General features: G+C 46.5%; 2 protein-coding genes across 8 annotated transcripts in view; one reads left to right on the top strand and one right to left on the bottom strand.

The window, feature by feature from the left end:
- The window catches only part of FAM104A (family with sequence similarity 104 member A), a 29,267-nt gene extending 10,493 nt beyond the window's left edge, over window positions 1–18,774 (bottom strand). For 2 of the 5 annotated variants that reach the window (XM_036407809.2, XM_036407810.2), the window contains exons 1-2: window positions 18,679–18,774; window positions 3,670–3,769 (exon numbers count right to left, since the gene is read on the bottom strand). In XM_036407809.2, coding sequence (XP_036263702.1) covers window positions 3,670–3,769; window positions 18,679–18,680 — 102 coding nt within the window. In that variant the 5' untranslated portion in view covers window positions 18,681–18,774. Of the gene's footprint in view, window positions 1–3,669; window positions 3,770–7,994; window positions 8,270–18,678 lie in introns of those variants that run through there. The other 3 variants (XM_036407808.2, XM_036407806.2, XM_036407811.2) reach the window with 3 other exon arrangements.
- On the top strand, window positions 8,402–18,844 carry CUNH17orf80 (chromosome unknown C17orf80 homolog). 3 transcript variants are annotated; one of them, XM_045570757.1, is made up of 5 exons: window positions 8,402–8,638; window positions 9,041–9,152; window positions 10,429–11,970; window positions 17,733–17,837; window positions 18,699–18,844. In XM_045570757.1, exons 3-5 carry the CDS (start codon window positions 10,455–10,457, stop codon window positions 18,722–18,724), a joined length of 1,647 nt encoding a protein of 548 aa, XP_045426713.1. In that variant the 5' UTR covers window positions 8,402–8,638; window positions 9,041–9,152; window positions 10,429–10,454; the 3' UTR covers window positions 18,725–18,844. The 3 variants fall into 3 exon arrangements, with proteins under 3 accessions (XP_045426713.1, XP_036263694.1, XP_045426712.1); XM_036407801.2 differs by lacking the exon at window positions 8,402–8,638 and adding an exon at window positions 17,089–17,196 and having other exon boundaries at window positions 8,960–9,152; XM_045570756.1 differs by lacking the exons at window positions 8,402–8,638; window positions 9,041–9,152 and adding exons at window positions 9,323–9,667; window positions 17,089–17,196.
- The last annotated feature ends 1,279 nt before the right edge of the window (window positions 18,845–20,123 follow it).

The following is a 20,123-nucleotide window of genomic DNA, read 5'->3' as shown; positions in this document are numbered from 1 at the left end:
CCTGCACCCTCTCACAGTCTGGAGCCCTCAGGGGATGTCCGACTGAGGGCTAAGCCAGCCATGACCCTGGCTTCTGGCAGAACGAAGCTCCCATGGGAGTGCACTTACCACCAGGGGACAGCTCCTGTGTTGAGTGCCTGCCGCTGATGGTCAGTGCGTGTCATAGTGACTGGTTGTTCTGCCATTCAATTTGCATATTAGCCTTTTACTATATAGGGTTATATTATATTATATTATATTATATTATATTCTGAAATCCTATAGGGTAAGCTAAAAAAGGATATTAAAAAATTACAAGGCAAACACATTTACAGTACTGTACATATTTACTTTATAAAAAAAAAAAGAACGTATACTAGTAAATGGACCCACATAGTTCAAACCCATGTTGTTCGAGGGTATAGTGATAAATCATTTTACTTCTTGCTCATTAAGAGAAAAGCAAGCCTAACTTTGCCACTGCTAACATGATTCATACAGAATGGCTTTACAGAAAAAAGCTATTCCTATAGTAAAAATACGCATCTCAATTTAAAAAATAGCATCCAAAGGCTCACAAATCACTAAATCTAGGTCACTGGAGCTAAAATTCAAGTTCTTCAAACATCAATTATATTTTTGAAAAAACAAAACAGCCACAAAAAATACTAGACCCCAAAGTCTCCATTTATTCTACGTGGATAGAAATCGAAATGGATTCTTGCTAACACCATGTTATGGCTCTGACTTGGGAACGCGTTCCAGCTTCTCTTCTGAGTCTCTGATCTCCGCCAGGTCGAGGCCCTCGCTGCCCCGGCTAGCTAGCACGGCCTCCCAGGACCTCCGCCCGCTCCTCTGGGAGACGGCGCACCCATGGCGAGCAGCAAGCCACTCAGCAGTCACGCTCTGGGGCTCACTGGCCCTGCCTCTTGCTAGCTGTGTATCTCTGGGCAAGTGACTTTATATTTTTCTGTGCCCCAAAATTTCCATCTGACAAGTAGAAATAACAGTACCTGCTAAAATGGCAGGAAGAAAATGCACAAGCAGAGTGAAAGTTTCCATATCACTCAGCTGGCAAGTCAGTGCACATTCTTTGGCTCCATGGGTGTAGGAAGAAAGAAGCATGAACTGGTTCCAATTTTCAGGCAAATACCATTTTCTTGTGGCACAGTTTAATAGTTTAACAGAAATCAAACACCTCAAAAAAACACACAAAAAAACCACCTCACATCTTATTTCACAGTGCTTGCCAATATTATTACATTTAGGAGAAAAAAGATAACTTTGGGAATTTTAAATCCTCTTAGAATTAAAATTTCCTTCCAAATGGAAGTTCTTCAAGGCACACACACACACAAAAAGGAATCCTAAAGTTATTTAAGTATTTCAGGAATGACAAAGGAAACCATTTCTCTTAACTGAGTTAGTCTTAAGAAAACTTACCTCTGCCCTACCTTAGAATTAAAAAGTAACCTTTTCATCAATAAGATGTCATGTAAATTAATAAAATAACCCACTTATAAGGAACCATTTTAGTGCTTTCCCTTTTATATGTCAAAAAGCAGGCAAATAATCCTAACCTTGCTATTTTTGTGCTACAAGCATACTGATCTATTCCAGTGGTGACCATTCAATTATTCAGGGCTTAACTTTCCGCTTTGAAGACTTTCCCCTGCCTTCTGCCTCTCTAGCTCTCCCCGGGTTCGCAGGCCTCATTACTTGTTAATGCCACCGCTGGGGGAGCACAGCTGAGACAGAGGTCCAAGTTACCACGGCCCGAGAGGGCTCCTGGTGCGTGCAGATACCATGACAGATAAGGAGTGTCTGCAATGACTGTAATTATAACACAGACAACCTAGTCCACCCCCAGCCTAATGATTTACATAGCTGCTTAACCACTGAATTTCTTTGGACAAGTAAGAACAAGACATAGGAACCTACAGGTTGAACAACCACACACTATTTTCTTCTGTGATACCATTATACGGGTTTTAGAAAGGGAGTACAGGTCATTTTCTACCAACAGCAATGAAAACAAAACGAAAACAAATCCTAAGGAGTTTCTCTAAAAATAAGAGATCAAAAATGTTTAATTTTTTTTAAACGTAACAATTTATATTCCTGTTCTCAGGCATTAAAAGTGTGGGTACCAGGAGAAAAGGCCAATACAAAGAGTTAGACTTACTACTATACCTTCAAACAACTGTGAATATCATACAGCGGATGATTCATGCCAACACCATGAAAGTAATCACTGCATCCTCTTTTAAGGAATAGCCTTATAATTGAAAAGATTAATGGTGCTCTCCCTCCTGGGAGGAGCACACCCCTGCTTTCCCCCTGCCCCCCAGACCCTTACCATTAGAAGGAAGGAAGGAAGGAAGGAAGGAAGGAAGGAAGGAAGGAAGGAAGGAAGGAAGGAAGGAAGGAAGGAAGGAAGGAAGGAAAGAAGGAAGGAAGGAAGGAAGGAAGGAGACTCAATTAGTATTTTATCATCAGATGCTCACGGTAGCCTCGTCTAAAGGCTGGTTTCCTTCATCCCTGAGATTCCCCAATTACCACTTTAAACAAAGGTCAATAACTTTTTTTCATCCTTTTTTAAAAAGAAAAAGTGTAATAGGAAAAAATATAACAGGGATAAAAATTATAGAAACTCAAATCTCCATGTAGAACAAGCATTTCAAACTTAATTGCTAACTGAAATAAATGAAGCATGTGGCCTATAAGTCGTGGGCTGGGAGTTTGACATGCTTGACGTAGCTACACTTTCATTAGTTGTTCCTGAATGAGTCTTTCCCATGTGACACTTACAACCCCCACCTTGGGGGGGAGTTACCGTATTTTCCAGCGTATAAGACGACTTTTGAAACGAAAAAGTCAACCGAAAATCGGGGGTCGTCTTATACGCCGAGTATTTCTAGAAAAACTGGTGTTGCCTCGGAAGTGGGGGGTAGTCTTATACAGCGAATATAGGCCTAAACCTATGTTTGAACTGTAAAATTAGGGGGTCATCTTATACGCCGGAAAATGTGGTACTTTGGATATAAGTCCTAACATCAAGAACTGATTAAAATGCAATTATCTGGCTGTGCAAAAATTGTGTATACAGAATTCTGCTTCAAGTTCTGAGGCTTAGGAGTCTTTGCCGTTGAGGAGATTCTGTTGGGTGGTACCCGTCCTTAGGCACCTAATTTATGGCAGCATCACTTCAATGTGAGCGGCCCTGCGGCCGGCCTTCCGAGGACCTCTCCCCGGCCTTCCGAGGACCTCTCCCCGCACACCAGGAGGCCCTCTCAGGAAGCCAGAACCCTGAGCTCGCTCCCCCCCCCCCCCCCCCGCTACTCTGCCTCCTGAACAACACAGTGAAAGGGGGAAACACCGAAAAACAGGGCTCTGTGAACATGTACATTACATATTCTTAAAGCTATGTGCATTGAAGCAACAAGATATGCTTACCTTAAAGACAATAATGGTTCATAAACTATTATCGATAGAAAATAAGTTGGTTTGTGAAATATCAAACAGGGGGTTCAAAGAAGGGCTTGCAAAGGTCCATGAAACTTATAACAAAACCGATGGGGCGGGGGCGTGCCTCACTAGGGCAGACACAGACTCTTTTGCTGAGGAGGATATAAAGCTTCCTCAGAGGGGCCATGACTCAAACAAAGGCGGAAATGCTGCCGTTCCTACCTCTGTGTCCCAGGAATCGTGAAAGTCAGGGTTTCTGCTACTCCTTTTGGTCTGTGGGGGGAGATGGTGGTCCTCTTCACTGCCATTCCTTCTCCTTTTCCTGAAATTAAATCAAGAGGGGTGAAAATCCAACAATTCACCTTAAAATTGTAAACCTTGACAACGTACAAATTTGTTCTTTTGCCTGAAAAAATAGAACTCAGCGTATGATAGATAGCCCAATAGGTTAAAACTGGAAGCACACCCTCACTAGGCATGTGAAGAGTAAAAACATAAAACAGCAGCAGGAAGGTGGGGCTCAATCTTGGTGTGACTGATTTTGCAAAAGCGGCCTTTTAAATGCCTACTGTGAATAAATAAGCGCAGGAAGACAGTAATGATTGCGCTTTTTAAACTCCACCTAATTAAAGTTATGGTCTTTCTACATTTCCTGAAATTCCAAGTTACTTCATTTTGTTTCCTTCCATGTGACAAGGCCCATTTTATCCTTAAAATCTTTAGGATAATGGTGCTACCCAGGAATATCCATAAAGGTTCACGGCAGCCACTCATGTTTAGTTTTTCTTCATCCCTGATTTCCTCCCATTTGTCACATTAAACAAAAGCTCTATGCCCTCCCAAGTATTAAATTACTTTTCTGGACAAACCCTGGAAAAGCTGCTCTTGAACACAAACTTGATTATTCTGGCGACAGCACTGAGTGTTATGATATAAATTACTTGACCAGATTGTTTCTTTGAGACTATGGCATACCCTGGTTAAAATGTACAAATTTGAAGAAAAATCAGATACCTTTCTCAGTTCCGTGTTCTAAGATGTGCAACAGAGACACAATTTGTATGCTTTCTATGCAAGAACCAAGTGTCGTCAGAACAACTTCCAAACACCAGTTAGAAAAGAGAAATAAATTATAGGAGGTGTAATTTTAAGTCAAATTGCCTGGAACTGTGCTGTCCAATATGGTAGCCACTAGCACATTTGGCTATTTAAATTTTAATTAATTACAATTAAAAATCCAGTCCTGGGTCGCACTAGCCACATTTCAGCTAGTGGCAACTGTACTGGACAGCACAGTCAGAGAAGGTTCCCATCACTGCAGGCAATGCCACAGGACAGCTGCTTGGAGGCCACCTTACACAAAGCAGCAGCACCTACTGAGCGAAAACTCTTCAAGGTCCAAGTTTTTAGAGCTAGAGGAAAATCAGCTTTTGGGAAAGTACTGAATCTGAGCTTATAGTATCTTCTTATGTAAGTAGGTGGCTTACTGAGTCAGGCCCTTCAGCCTAAAGTTTTGAGTTGAACTCTGGACACTGAAGAAACTTTATCCTCCTGCACTCAGTTCCTGTACTCTGCAGCATTCTGAGTCCCTCTAACAACGTTATGAATGAGTTTGAATCCAGTTTAGGGTAAATAGTGGGTGTGTGATTCTGATAAAGCATGAACCAACCAACAGGCAGAGGGCTACGTCACTTATCTCATTCTAAGGCTCAGCTGTTTGTAAAGTAAGATCATCACTTCTGTTTCCTACCTTCTCCCAGGAGTCTGGGTCATATCTACACAGTATTTTGAAGTATTCGGAAGCTAAAGACCAGATGAATACCAGGCTTTAATAGTCATTAAAGATGTTGTTAACATAGATTTGAGCCAAGAAATTGCTACTGCCATCCTCATATGACCAGAGAGTGTTCACAGGAATATGAAGAAGTTACAGAGCGATGTCCAATGGAAGGCCAGTGTCACCCAAAGAAACTCATGAAACGGCAGTATGTTGGTCCCAAACTCTACTTTTATCTGTGACAACAGCTGATTGTGCTTTGGGCTGCTGAGTCACTCTTACCAAACGTAGGAGCCTGACCAAAACTTTCCAGTTTCCTCATTTATAACGGGGAATGCATCTTCCCAGCGACAAGAATGTGAATGTCAAGAGTGTAAGGACAGAGGCTGGGCTGGCTTTGCCGATTTCACTAAACTCTGGGAAGGTCACAGGAAACAGCCCTGCCCATTCTTCAGCCCATTTCTCAAACAACCAGAACCCTCTTCACCTGGCGGGGCCCTCTCTTTGGATGGAACTTACTTGTTAAGAATGAGCCCTACTTGTTCTTTAATTCACTTTTTGTCTCTGCTCTATGCACATTCTGTTCCTGAAACACTCCTCTTTCCACATTATCGTTAATAACTGGAAAGATTACAGCTTCATGCCCACACCTACCCACACAGTCAGTCAGGTGATAACTTTCAACATTAAGGCACAGACCGGGTTATAATTTTAGCAGCCACACTGTCGTTATGAATATGGCCACATATTCTCCCTAGATCCTTGTTTAGCGTCTACTATTTCTAAGGATGGCTGATTCCATCCTTTTTCATCATTTCATTTCTCCCCAGTCTTCCTGTCATAGTGGGCCCAGAAGTAGAACCCTTCCTTCCTCATGTAAAAAGATAACTACACAAATAAATCCCTCAATACGTGAGACAAAGGATCGGTAGTGGTGAAAGGAAGGGCTTCCTTGTGGGTATTTCACTTCAATACCCACTCCTCTTCCGCCGCCCCCGTATGTATGCCACCATCTTTGACCAATGCTTCACCAGAGAGGTGAACCAACTTGGAGATACCAAGACAGCTGGGGCTGGCAGAACTGGTCCCTCATGCACCGTGGGACTTGGGGTGAAGAGAAAAGCAGGGGAGAAACCCCTGTCCACACTTCTTTTATGGTAGTTAGTGACCAGTAGTCATGTTGGCCTTACTTGCGAAACCAGAGGAAAGAAAATCTGCTACCGGCATAAACCCAGCCATCTGTGCACAGGGTTGGATAAGAGAGACCCTTTAGTAGGAAATATTTTGACTCTTCCCCATACGTGAAACAGCCCGAGACAGGATCCAAAAGCCACACACTGGATTTGGGAAGGGAAAGAAAATGGCAGTCGGACCAAGCTGGCGCTAGAGAAGGGCTGTGCGCCTAATCCCGCCAGGTCAGCGGTCACCGGGCCCCTAAAGCCAAACTGGGGGCATCTTATTTCCCATACAAAGGCGCGTGATGCCTCTCGCCCTGCAGGGCCCAACTCAACAAGCCGGAGGAGCCACAGCTTCTCACTCCTGGCCCACCAGACCCCAGGAGGCCTTCCAGAGTGTCAGCTCCGCGAACCAGCTCTCCGCCGGAGCGGGGTCCTCGGGGCAAGACAGCGGATCCCATGCCGAGCCCGCGAACGCATGGAACAAGAAGACAAACAGCATCACGTGTCCAGGCGATCCGACCTATCCCCTTAAAGCGCACAGGCTTTTGTGGACCGAAGGGAAGAAGCCCCGTGAATCTGAAGGACGCAGGCCCCGCAGCCAGCCGGCCTCCCGCGTTGGCCTCCGCAGGAAAATGGCAGAGCTGGGCTGGGTGACCCATCGGTTTTTTGGGTTTTTTTTCACCTCAAACTCCGCGAGGAAGGCCTTTTCTCATCTGGAGGTGAAGCGGGTCCCCTTCATCCCGGGGTTCCCAACCCCCGTTTGCTCCTCTCCACATGGTGACAGGGGGGAAACTCAGAAGACGACGAAGAAGGAAGGATCGCAGCCGGGTCCGGCCTCGAGCGAGCGCGCCCAGCAGCCCAACCCCCCTCCCCAGGCCCGAGGCCAGGCTCCGGGGGACGCAGGGCGTCGCGGTGCCATCCTCCCTCCCTCCCTCCCTCCCTCCGGCCTCCGGGGCCAAACGGCTCCGCCTCCGAACAGTTGAGAACGCGCTCAGTTCTCCCCGGGCCCCGGCCAGAGGGACCCGCACCAGCCACTGTGGTCACCCGCCCTTCCGCGTTCACAGCCGCCGTCCGGGGCCCAAATCCTTCCGTCAACACGACCCCTCCGGGCCCGCAGGGTTAACCAGCCCCAGTCCTTCCTGACCTTGGGGCGCCCGCAGCCCCGCACCCCGTTCCCCGTCTCCCCCCCACCCCCACCCCACCCCCCAGATGCTCCAGGAGCTCCCACTCCGAGATCAGACATTCCTCCCCTCCCCCCACCCTCCTAAATTTAGGACGGGGACGCTGTGGGGCCGGCGTCTCTCTTCCGGGACCGACCAGACTTCATTCCAGACAGAGGGAGGTGGGGGAGGGGGAAGTGGGGAGACGTGGGCCCTGGGAGTCACTCCGCCAGCACCCTCAGGGGTCAGGTGCCGAGACACCCGCCCAGCCCGCCCTCCTCCTCCCCGGCCCCGACCGTAACACCCGCAGGGCCCGCGCCGGCTCGGGCCCCGCTTCGAGCGTCCGTCCGGTCGACTCCACCCGCTGAGAAAGCGGAGAGGGGCTGGGAAGGAACGGGGGGTACAAGGGGGGGGGGGTCCCTGTGGTCTCACCTGGGGCGGAGGCGCTCGCTCATGGCAGCCGGTGGAGGGGAGCGACGCGGAGGCGCTCGGCGAGAAGAGGGGGCCGAGGGTGTGGTGTTTTGGCGGCCGCCACGCCCACCCCGTCGGGCCTTGGCTCTCGCCGCGGCGGCACGGGTGGACCCTGCCGGTGGTAAGTACCCCTCGGTGGGACCCGTACCACTGCTACTTCCGGCGTCCGCTCCGCGCCCCCCCATGTCGCCGCCGCCGTGGTTCCGCCCTCTCGCGGCTGCGCAGTGACGCGTCCCCGCCGCCGCGCCGACCCGTAGCCCCGCCCACGGGTGGGGGGGGGAAGAGGCGGGCTTGGAGAGGGGAGGAGCTACGGAGAACCTCTGGGGTGGAAAAGGACCTCCTTAGAGGTGTCTGGAGCTTTCGCCTGTTCGCATCGTAAGCGAGGGCAGAGTAAAAGTCGAGCCGGCGTTGAATGGAATTAATGTATGTCATAATAATACGAAGTAAGAATTTGAGTTTAGGTCCCTGTGAGGTAACAATTTTTTTAAAAAATAGCTTAGATGCGTCAGGCAGTTGTGTAGACGCGACCGGGAGTTGGGAAGCGGCTCGTGGGATGCTCTGGGGGGGGTTTGGTCGCGGGGGGTTCCAGGACTTTAAAGTCTGAGGTGAGGACGCTGGGGGAGCCTCGGCGGCGGGGTGCCTATCTAAGAGCGAGTGTCCTGAGCCGAGATGGGTGTCGATCGGGTGGCGGGACAGATGGAGGGCTTTTCGGAGCCGCAGGATGAGTCCCCTCCGACGTCCCTGCGGCTCCGGCGCCGCGGGCCAGGGCTGGAAGCTGCCTGACAGCTTTCTGAAAAGTCGGGGAGCCGGGACGGGGCACCGGGAAGGAAAGGTCCGCTGGAGAGCGCCGCCAGGAGGTGAGGGCGAAGATGAGGGTAACCTTGAGATGGGCTGGGGAAGTCTTAAACTTTCGGTTTCCCGGAATACAGAAGGAGAACTGCCGCACCGATCACCCCGGCATTTGTGTGCGGTTCAGTCGACCGACTCTCTGATTGTGTCTTGTACAGGCTGACGTTAAAACCTAATTTGATTCTGCCAGGATCGGCGATCGGGAAGCATGGAGGTCCAGGGGAAACCACCGCTGAATTAGCTAGCGCCCTTGTACAGAAGAAAGCTCGGGTAAGGAAGCCGTCGTTAACTCACGATAAGAGACAAAGAGATTGTTCTAGCCACGTTAATTGTGAGGGTGGAGTAGAGGCCTGGAAAAGTGATTAGCCTAAGGCCCTAAGGCGTTGGGACTGGCCTCACGGGTGTGTTTTTGTAAATAAACGGCCCGGCCCGTAGCTTTCATTGTATTGTCAAAGGGGTTGCCTCCAACTGTAAGTCTGCGGACAGAAGACAGCTTTGCCTGACTTCACGTGGGACACGGTGGGTTGGTTATTTTGATACACGCCAGGGCCAAGGTTATAATACCTACTTATTTTGTAAGCGGTTTCCGAGTCTCACTCTTTGACCTTCATGGTTAGAAGACATTCATACTTACAGTACTTGATAAATAATACTTGTGTGATTATGGGCGGAGAAGGTTTTCACTGAGCAAGTATCCCATCCAGGCTCAGTGCGAGGCTTTGAGAGCACGGCTGTGAGCAGACTAGAGGTGCCCTTGCCCTCTGGAACTTGCCAGTAGGTTAAGTGTTAGTGGAGCTTCATTCCTCATGCTTAGACAGTGGGAGTTGTAATATTTCCTTCTTGCACCTGTGATTCTTCCATGTATTTCACTTTAGAAACTGCTACTATAATCAACCACCTTCAAATCCTGGCCTGAGTTTTTTTATTCTTCACCATTATTTGCTTGAATGTGTTTAAGGGTTTTGACAGATTTTTTTTTACAGTCATGTGATATCCAGTTGACTTGCTACAACCTTAAATAGCAAACCTTTTATTCTATACACTAATCATTAATTCATTAGATGGAAGTTGGTCTTCCTTACCTCCTAATCAGGGATGTGGATTGGATTGTCTTCTGCGACAGTTGCTTCCTAGAAGCCTTCTTAATGTAAATTAAGTGGTCTGAAAACCAACCTGTGTCTTCTATTTTCTAACTTCCTCAGACAGTGAGTGGTCGGCAAACTTATTAGTCAGAGCCAAATATCCACAGTACGACTATTGAAATTTCTTTTGAGAGCCAAATTTTTTAAACTTATATTTTAAAAAATTCTAACACACTTCTTCAAAATATTGATAGACCCACCCAGGCCGTGGTATTTTGTGAAAGAGCTGCATGTGGCTCGAGAACCAAGGTTTGCCAACTACTGTCCTAAGAAAAAGAATAAGTCAAAACGAACTTTAAAAAATCATCTTTAACTTAGGTAACTTATCTTTAACCAAATGAATTTAAAAGGTATAAAATAAGTGAAATTTGTGCTCCTCATCATCTCATATGTACCTTTTTCAGGAATAGGAGAGTGAGAGGCCACCAGAATGGAAGTGTGTCCTTACTGTAAGAAGCCGTTTAAACGATTAAAATCCCATTTGCCACACTGTAAGATGATAAAACTAGCTGTATCTGCCGGTCAAGATGTTTGTCAGTCTGAGCAGGCTACACTCCCACATGCTAAGAAAAGGACAAGTCCAATCAAAGACTTCACTAAAGCTAAAGAGAGAGAGCTGGGGACAAAGAGTGAGAAAAGAAATAGTACGTTGAGGAAGGATAAAACGGAACAGACTGCTGAGCCCTTCCCACTACCAGCTATCCGTTTGGAAAGAGCCGGTGATACAAAGGCAAGTGGTGATGACACCAAGAATCAAATTCAGCTCTCCCTCAAAATGGTGAAAAATCCTGAACCAAAGATTACTTTGACGGAAGACACGAAGGCTCAGTTTTATGCATTAAAGAATGCTACTCCTAAAAGGGAGCTTGCGAAAGATTTGCCTCAATCAGGGGAGAGCAGAAGTTATCCTTCACCAACGAAAGCATCTGTACCTTTTGGCCCAGTGGAACCTTCTTTGTCAAATCAAGATAGAAAATATTCTCCAGCCTTACCTAATGATGCACAAGCCACTTCTACTAAGTCAAACTTGGACACAATCGATCCCTCAAAACAGAAGTTTGAAATAAAATTACTAGATAAGCCTACTGGTAATAATCATAGTTCTCCCATGAATCTCAATTATGGAGATAAAAGAGAAAGAACGTTGTATTCGAGTGGTGAGCGAGATTCCAAGGCCAAGGACCGCCTCTCAGAACTGTACACTGATGTTAGAGACACTGCAAAGAAGAAAAAGAACATGGAATCACAAATTCTAGATTTTCAAGTCAGCGCTTTAGATAAAGTCCAAGTCAAGGAGAACCCGGGAAAAGGACTTGACCTTGGAGTAGAGGCATGTGGGCGCAAAGGACACACAAAGGAACGGGTCCCTGTGATGGAAATGCAGGAGTGCTCTTCCAGAAGCCACAGCTCTAAGCACCTCACTATGGATGCGCCAACCACAGAGAAGAAATCTGGAGGGGAAGGTCCCCATTTAGATTTGTTCACGCCAACTCAGATGATGTGCAATGAGTTAATTTCTGAATCAGAGCCACGTAATCAAAGTCTCGCCTCTCTGGCTATAAAGTTTCTACCAGAAGAGAAAGCAGAAGCCTGCCATCCTAATCCAGCCCCTGATGGCAAGGCATTGATGGGAAGTGAGGGGCAAGCCTTTCTGGAGCCCAGATCTGGCTGTGGGCCCCCCGCCTCATACCCGGAGTGCCAGCGGTCTTTACCTGCAAGCCAGCATTGGACTTCTAAAACTCCCTTCACCGGGCAGGTGGCAATTGCCGGGCAGGTGGCAATTGCCGACAGGAAGACCCTTCCTGGCTCCTTGGGGCTGGAGTGGTTTCCAGAACTCTATTCCGGTTACCTTGGACTAGGCGTGTTGCCAGGAAAGCCTCAGTATTGGAATTCAATGGCCCAGAGGCCTCAGCTCATCAGTCCCCAGGGGGAAAGACTGTCACAAGGTAAATATGCTCCTTTTCCCAGTGCCATCCAGCTCACACAGAAGACCACTGTGCCTTTTGAAGTAAGATTAGAATATTAATATTTGCCCTCGGTTAGCTTATTTTTGTCTGGGCATTTAAGTGCACTGGACTTAGAGTTGCTTTGAACATAATACTTCTTTCTCCAAGAGTAACTGGTTTACCACTCTCCCTTCCGCTCCACCAGTAGTTGAAAGCCAGGCTGGCTGGTGATGTGGATAGTTGAATTTCTACATTAGGGAGAGGCAGGGCCAGAAGAAGAAATGGGGTGAGTATTCAAGCCAAACAGACTCCAGCACAGACTTCAGAGTCCATCTAGGAAGAAGCACTGTTCAGATTTCAGTCACAAAATAGGTTCCTGGGAACTTAGAATAGCAAAGAAGGTACAACAGACACTATTTTTGGATTTGGGGGCAGGATGGTATTAAAACTGTTCAGGGAGGCACACCAGTCCAGGCAGATACAGGGGAAGTGAAGGTTGGGAGAAGACCACCAGGAATAGAGGGTGTGTGCAAGTCCGTGCACTAGAAAAATGAGTCCACAGAGAATAGGACCCAAGAAAGTCTTCATTTTCCTCATCAGGAGGCTCTGGGTCTTTCTCTTTTTAGGTTTTCTACAGGCAGAGTTAAATGTAGCTTCCATCTCTTTGGTACATTCTATAAATAATCACATTCACGAAACACCAATGTATCTGGTCTCAAAAGCATTTTCTTTTGTATTTTAAATGATCCCTTTCTAAAGATCTTTAAATGGAAGAACATTATTAGGTAAGGAGAGTTAGCGAAAGCTCCAGTTTCTTCAGCTGCCTCAGCAGTGACTGGTTTTTCTACAAACAGTCTAACATCTAGGCTCTCTTTACAGAGTTGTAGTCTCAAGCCCCTTCCACATATTAAATGTGGAATGAATATTAACATTTGTGTTTGGTGGGTTTCAGAGTACTTATTTTGGCCTCATCGCTCTGAGAAGTGGGCAGTGGTTTTATCTGTCTTACACAGAGGACAAGGGATTTGTCCGAGGCCATCCCGTCAGTAAATGGTACAGTTGCAAGTAGAACCTGGTCTCATGAAGCCTAGTTCATTCCTTCCCACTAAACCATGTTGTCGAGAACATACCATCACTAGACACATAGGTGTTCATTATATCTCTGTACTTCTCTGGTTTTCAGTTGCATAAACATACAGCACAGAGCAAATCTCTCTAGCGTGTAGGATGTGTTTACTTTCTGTTCTGCCTTTGAGAGCACTAAGGAGTGTCCTTGAAATATCCCCTTTTCATTTAAGAAGAGAAAGGGAGGAACTGGTGTTTGTCAAGTGATGCCTATTTCAGTCGTTGTGCTCGGTTAGGTCCAGTACATTATTATCTCAACTAACCTCATAAGGACTCTGCTGTGATGTCACTGACCCGCCCTCTTTAGCAGGTGAAGAATCTGAGACTTGCCCATACTCATTCACAGTAAGTGGCCGTCAATTCAAACCCAGGTCCATCTCACTTGTACATCCATGGTCCTTAAACTGCCTCTGGCTACTCTTTGGGGCACTTAGTGGTTGATATCATGGCTGATATAAGTTATTAGATGACACACTTTAATGGGTAGTAAAGAATAGAATACAGTAGTAATAGGGTTAAGAGATACAGTAATATGTCATCAAATCACGAGGCTTATGAGATTAAATATGATGGAGAAATACAATCCTTCCTTCAACAATAACTTCCTCCACATGTGGTTAGGAACCGTTTTGTTCTTTCTTACTGGTGCCAATCTATAATAAGTGATTAGTTTGATTTCTATCAGACAGTGTGTAGCCATCCCAGGGCCTCTAGTTGTTATAAGTTGAAAAACTACAACTTAATTTCAAGACTAATGTTCAGAGTTTGATGCTGCCACTGAATGAGACCCTAGGACCCGATACCTCAGTTGGCCAAGGACTTCAGCAAGGCCATCTATATCTACAGGAATTAAAAGGCAGTGTGGCTTCTCAGCTTTGTTATTTTACCAGACACTGGCTACCTCCAGGGACTGCAAATTAAAATGGAATTTTCATGGAATCTTTGCAGCAGTGTGAACCATACTCCCTTGCTCAGGCAAGACCTTTGGTAGACCATGGCCTTGATCTCAGGAAGCCAACTCATTTCTTTGCTGCAGGTGGGGCCAGTGAGCTAACAATGACTGAGCTTACCCTCTGTCAGCCATAATGCCTGCATGTCTACCAGTCCTGGGAAACTGGTCTTAACCCCTTTTATAGATAAGGAGACTGAGTTCCAGAGAGGAAATAACTTGCCCAACATCAAATTTCAGTTGGTGGTTGTCATCATGTTTCAGTTGATGGTCTTTGCCAAGCTTTTCCAGGCAGCATTTCTTCTGTTGGACATTGGGCTTCAAGTGGTGTCTGATCTGCTTTCCTGCACAGGGAAACCTGGAACAGCAGTTAGTCCTTCCACACAGGACACCTGGGTGAACCTAGGGAAACTGACTCCACCAGATGAAAAGGTACCCAGGGCCTTGAGAGGCATCAAAGGCTACCTTATCATTTTGATGACGCAAGGTGGAACCTAAAGCTCTCAGACCTGATGGAAAATGGGTATATTTTGGTGGCCGGGGCTAGGAGGTCCCAACGCAGGCTGGTAGTTCTGAGGATGCCATCGAGTTTTAGTAAGTCAGGAATAAGAATTTGGCTTATGAATTCAGCAATAACTACCAAAAGCAAAGCTTGTCTGTTGGGGGCACCAGAGGTAAAAGTGAGGAAACCAGATAGAATTGTAGGTTTTTAAAGGCAAGGAACAGCTAACTAGAGGCCCTTCTCTAATCTTCAAACAGCATTTCCATCAATAGGGTATCCATGTGCCATGTCTGAAATGGGGCAAATGTGGGAAAGGACTCAGAACCCAAGCAGGAATATGAAAAGATACTTACATTTTACCTGTGCCTGTCTACAGCCAGGATTAGGTCCCCTGTTAGCCAGAAGAATCTATGAAAAGGGGGCGTTTTAGACAAAGGAGCATGCGAATAATCAACAGCCAGAGATTTAAGGGGCAAGTCAAATCCTAGGTCTGGGATTCCAGAGGGATGATGGGAAATGTTAGAGGTTTAGAGGGTGGCTGAGGGTTTTCCATGGTTGTATTAGAGAGTGGGGCCAGTGTCACTGAGAGGTTAACCATATTCATTGGGCTTAAATAATAGGACATGGACACTAGTGGGTAAAATACAGTGTCTAGGAGATAAGATGGCAAAGGCAGTGGATCTTAGCAGCCCCAGGCCCAAAGGGATGGAAATCAGAACCCAGAGTAGCTGGGCAGCAAGAAGACAAAGAAGAAAACTGTCAAAGGACTGTGGATTCTGAATTGATTCCTCCTGGGCTCTGTATCCCAGCTCAGGGCCTGAGCTGATATCATGCACATTAGTCTGGCAGCCTGCAAGGAAGTCAGTAGACTCAGCTGGTTGGAGAAAGAACAGAGTAGAGGAGCCACCCTTACCTGCTCAGAAAGTTGTACAGTTGCAATTTCATGAAGTTGCTTCACCCCATCTTTTCAAAATTTTCCCAAGATGAATGGATTATACCCTGCTTTGTTTTTTGGTTTGTTTTTTTTAAGACCCTCGTCTTCATCTTACAAGAGAGTTATATTCTGTATCATTTCTTGGAAGCTAGCACTGTTCTTTTTATTGTTATTTAGCATAAATTGACTAGTGGCCCTGTGCACAAATTTGTGCACATTGAAAGGAAATTATTTGGAAGAAATATTTTAATATCGCTATTTGCCCTTTGTAATAGAAGCATCAACTAAATTCACAATCAACAATGACAGGTGGAAACACGTATGTGATTGGTGCCAGCAAGAGCTTTATATGTATCCCTCATGCACGAGTCAACTTAGCCTTTTATATATAATTAAGCAAGTTTAATATATATATAAAATAAACTTGCTTAATTAGTCCTGCTTTCTGATTTAGCTAAACTTTTTCTAGCCTAGTGAAGCATCCCATTCTCTTTCAGGTAATTGTCAGCAACACAGCAATAAATATCAACACCAATCAGAACATTATTGTAGATCATGCAGGGAAAACAAAGGGTAAAATATTTAACTGCAGCAATGTTTGACTATATTTTGTGCAGTGAGAAAACCTGAAGTCATTTTCAAGGTCCACCATTTCTTACTTCTATTCAGTTGGGTCAAGTTTCTAAGCTTTTTAAATCTCCCTTTTCCAGCTAATGAAAAGAAAATAGGATTCCACCAAGTCTCCTATCTACCTACTCTAGGACTTCTGTAAGGATCAAATGAGATGAAGCCCGGGAAAACGCTTCACAGACATTTGGTTACAGGGTAAAGTGGTTAAAATGCTATAAGCAAGTCGTGTTCCTGGGCTGAAGAAACTGTAAGGAGGCTAGTCATTAGGGAGAGGAAGCTGGGGTTGCTATGTGACATCATTACCCGGATGGTTGGACACTTATAAACATATTAGCCTTTATATATATAGATGACCATTTAGGTAGTATTTTTACATCCACATCACCTTTTGCCATGCCTGCTAAATTGGTCATAAATATTTGCTTGCATTGTCCTTTATCCTGATGAACCAAACCAAGACCAGAGAACCAACCATAAAAGAGATTCCCTGTCTGTCATTAAAAGTGAAACACAGGAACAGGAAAAATATAAATGCATAGTGTAAACCCTCCTTGCCGTTCTCCTTTAGTTAGCCGTGTACTGAACATACATAAGAAACATTTGCTGTCAGCAGTAGCGATGGGCTGCTGGAACAGACCTGTTGACTGCAGATACAGTGACAAGTAGCTGTAGTTAATCTGAGTGTAAACAATCATGGTTTTTGCTCACATGTTTTAGCAGATGATGGAAAATAAGAGAGATTTATTTCATTCAGCACATACACATAGGTCATCTGGGCAGAATATTCATCAGATCAGAAGGGGGCCCTTTTCTGACCTGCGGGGGCTGCTTTGACTTGGAGCACTTAGCGTGGCTGCAGCCACAGGCACCTCTAGGATACGCGTTTCCGGAGGCCTAGCCCTGGAACCGTGGGTAGAGTGCTGGGGAAGAGGGTGAATTCGGATGAACTATCACTGTGACTTCTGTTTGGGACTGCAGTTCCTTTGTTGGAAAGAAGTTCGACTGCTCTGTGGAGTTGGGAACCCCCGGCCAGGCTTACCACCTCCAACGTCGCTCTAATGCGGCTCTTGGGAGCTGTACACAAAGGTGAGGCGCGGTCATCGCTTGTTGGGTTCTGTTGCTGGTTCCAAGCTTTGGGAGACTCTCCTTTCTTTAGCTGTGACTGTTACTTAACACGCGGCTAACGAAAATGTGCCTTCTTCCTGCTCCTCCGTTTGCTCTCATCCTGGAGTCTGACGTCAGCAAAAGCACCAGAGTTAATAAAGTAGTAGCTGCCATTTATGGAACAGCTTTCGGTTTTCAATGCCTACCCCGCCTCTCTGCCACCTGCACCATGTCTCCCTCGCCCACATTGATCGTCCCCAAGCCAGGAGGACTCTAAGCCTTAGGTTAACCAATCAGTGGTATTAGTCTCCTCCTCGGTAAGGATTTTAACCAAAATCCCAGAAGAGTGAAAATTTTTTAAAACTGAGGTCTTCTAGACTTTAGCCTTTTCATCTGTTTACACATATACCCAGTGCTGTGTAAATTCTCTGAGTTACGGTTCCATGGCCCCAGCTAACGGAGAGCTCGCAGGTAAACCTCAGTCACAGGTCCCGGCATCACCGTTTCTCTCTTAACAGGCTGGATCAAGTGCAGCACCACCGTGAAGAGTGGAGTTGGTGGCGTCACGATGCTCTTCACTGGATACTTCCTTCTTTGTTGTAGCTGGAGCTTCAAGCATCTGAGTAAGCCTTTCTATATTTTTAGCCTCAATTACGGGTCACATCCCATTCCGGGCACCTCCAAGGGATCCTCTGGCTGCTTTTTATAGCATTACAGCCTGGCACTATCTGATGCCCTGGTGAATGAGGTAGTGCCTGAGGCCCTGAGGTTCTTTTTATTAAGAGCTTTGGGTTACAGAGAGAGAGAGAGAGAGAGAGAGCGCGAGCGAGCGAGCGAGCGCACGCACGGGAGCACGCGAGCGCAAGAGCAGCTTGGGTTACAGTGGCCTTTGTAAGACTTGACTAGATTTACATAATTGCTTTTGTGCTCAGTTAAGGTTGTCATGGAGATCTGTTTGCCTCCTGGAAGATGGGGCTCGTCTCAGGGGTGCCTTTTTATTCCCTACCTGAGCACTTTTTAGGATGAAACCTAGCTTTCTGCCCCAAAAGAGAGAAGGAGAAACAGGATACAGCTGTCAGTCACCAGCTTGTAGCTGTCGCAGGCACTTCCCGCTGGATAGGCACTTCTGCTTGTGCCAAATCTTACCAGGAGGAAATGCATGGTTCATTTCTCTTTCAGCTTAAGATGGCTTTTGCTCATTTTTTAATGTAGTATTATTTTATTAAAACATATGTTTATAGTTAAAAGTTAAAAAAAAAAAAAAAACATGGAAAGAGCCCAGTATTTTTCCACAATTAAAAACAGAAGAGACCCATCATTTTCAGATGGAAACTTTTGGTGTGAAAGTACAAGGTAACCATTAACACTAATAGCCAGTAGAATTTCCAATCATCTCGGCTTAACAGCATGATCTGTAGAGATGTGAGATAAAGAGTCAATTCAAGTGGCCTCCCAGATCCTTACATTTATCTCTTTATCCAAAGAGCTTGGCTGGCGGAAGCAACGCTGACCCAAGCGCCACGGAGAGTGCGCTGGAGAGGACTCTGGAGACGACTGCAGGGCACGGTTCACAAGTTCAAGTTGTGTCGGGACATAAGAGGGAAGGAAAGAATAAATTATTGAATGGAAAGCAGTCATTTAGGAGTATGTCTTTTTACATGTGAACAGATCTGGTTCTGTCTGGATATTTCTTTGGCTTGCTCTCAAAAGTCACTGAAAGTTACTGGGAAAAGTCAGTTTATTTGTTCATAAAGGCTGATGTCATTTATCCTTTTTTATATAAAGTCTGTATTTGGTGTGTATATGTGCAAGGAAGACGAGGGTTTGCCCTTACCTCTCACCCTGGCAGAACAGAGAGGTCAGAGTTCAGCAAGGACAGCAAAAACAAAACAAATAAAAAAACCCCAGAGAATTCGTAGGCCACAAAATAAAACTGGAAACTTACTAGCCCTTTTATATATATATATATATATTTTGTATTGATTTTTACAGAGAGGAAGGGAGAGGAATACAGAGATAGAAACCAATGAGAGAGAAACTGCTGCTTTCCGCATGGCCCTACTGGGATCGAGCCTGCAACCGAAGTACATGCCCTTGGCTGAAATCAAACCCGGGACCCTTCAATCCACGGGCCAACATTCTGTCCACTGAGACAAACCAGTCCGGGCCTGACTAGCCTGTTAAAGAAACGTGTCTGGCGGCAAGCATAAGATTGGGCAGTTTCCACATTCCTGTGGTACATTTGGTGTACCAGTAGGCCCCCTCCCTTCACGCCCACTCCCTCGCCCAGGAGCGGGTTTCTTATCTGTGGCAGGAGAGGAGTCTCTGTGCAGCTAATCACCCGCCCTCCAGCCATGGACAGAAAACAGCCCGAACCCCTAACCCCTCATCCTGCTGAAGGCCCAGCTCCTGCGCCCTGACCCCCAGGCAGGAGGAGGGCAGCTGCTCCTGGGGTGACATCGGAAGGAGGAGAGGCAGGCACCCCATCGGGAAAGGAGCTTTCGAGGTGGCCAGGTAGAAGCAGGAGGTGCTGAGCCCCAGGGCCAGGTGAGCTGCAGATACAGGGGACGCGGGAGGCACAAGGAGCTCCCACAGACGATCCTCTGTGCAGACGCAGCCCCTTCTCACCGAGTCCGGGGCCCTGGCCAGGCGTTCAGGCAGAAGCCAGGCTTTGAAATGCCTTCATTTACCTTTCTCATTGCTGAAAACAACATTTGACCAGAGTTAGAAATGGGCTTATGACTAACCCACCTTCTAGGCTAGGGGAGATGCCACTCAGAACCAGCAGGGGGCGTCCTCCTCCCGCCCCATTGCCATCCAGCCGGGCCAGCTAGTGAACGGGAGCTCAGCAGCAATCATTCCTGGGACCAGGCAGCCGTGGTCCGCTGGCCAAGGTTTACTGACCCTCC

The sequence above is a fragment of the Pipistrellus kuhlii genome, unplaced genomic scaffold, assembly GCF_014108245.1.
Source record: "Pipistrellus kuhlii isolate mPipKuh1 unplaced genomic scaffold, mPipKuh1.p scaffold_m20_p_37, whole genome shotgun sequence".
Classification (NCBI taxonomy): domain Eukaryota; kingdom Metazoa; phylum Chordata; class Mammalia; order Chiroptera; family Vespertilionidae; genus Pipistrellus; species Pipistrellus kuhlii.
The sequence above is the reverse complement of the archived record's forward strand: the minus strand, read 5'-3'. Positions and strand labels throughout refer to the sequence as shown.

Bases quoted from the DNA above. Each gene is read 5' to 3' on its own strand.
- CUNH17orf80 (XM_036407801.2), top strand. From the start codon at position 10,455: ATGGAAGTGTGTCCTTACTGTAAGAAGCCGTTTAAACGATTAAAATCC. The intron at 11,971-17,088 runs GTAAATATGCTC...TTGGGACTGCAG, and splicing joins GGGGGAAAGACTGTCACAAG to TTCCTTTGTTGGAAAGAAGT. The intron at 17,838-18,698 runs GTAAGCCTTTCT...CTTTATCCAAAG, and splicing joins CTGGAGCTTCAAGCATCTGA to AGCTTGGCTGGCGGAAGCAA.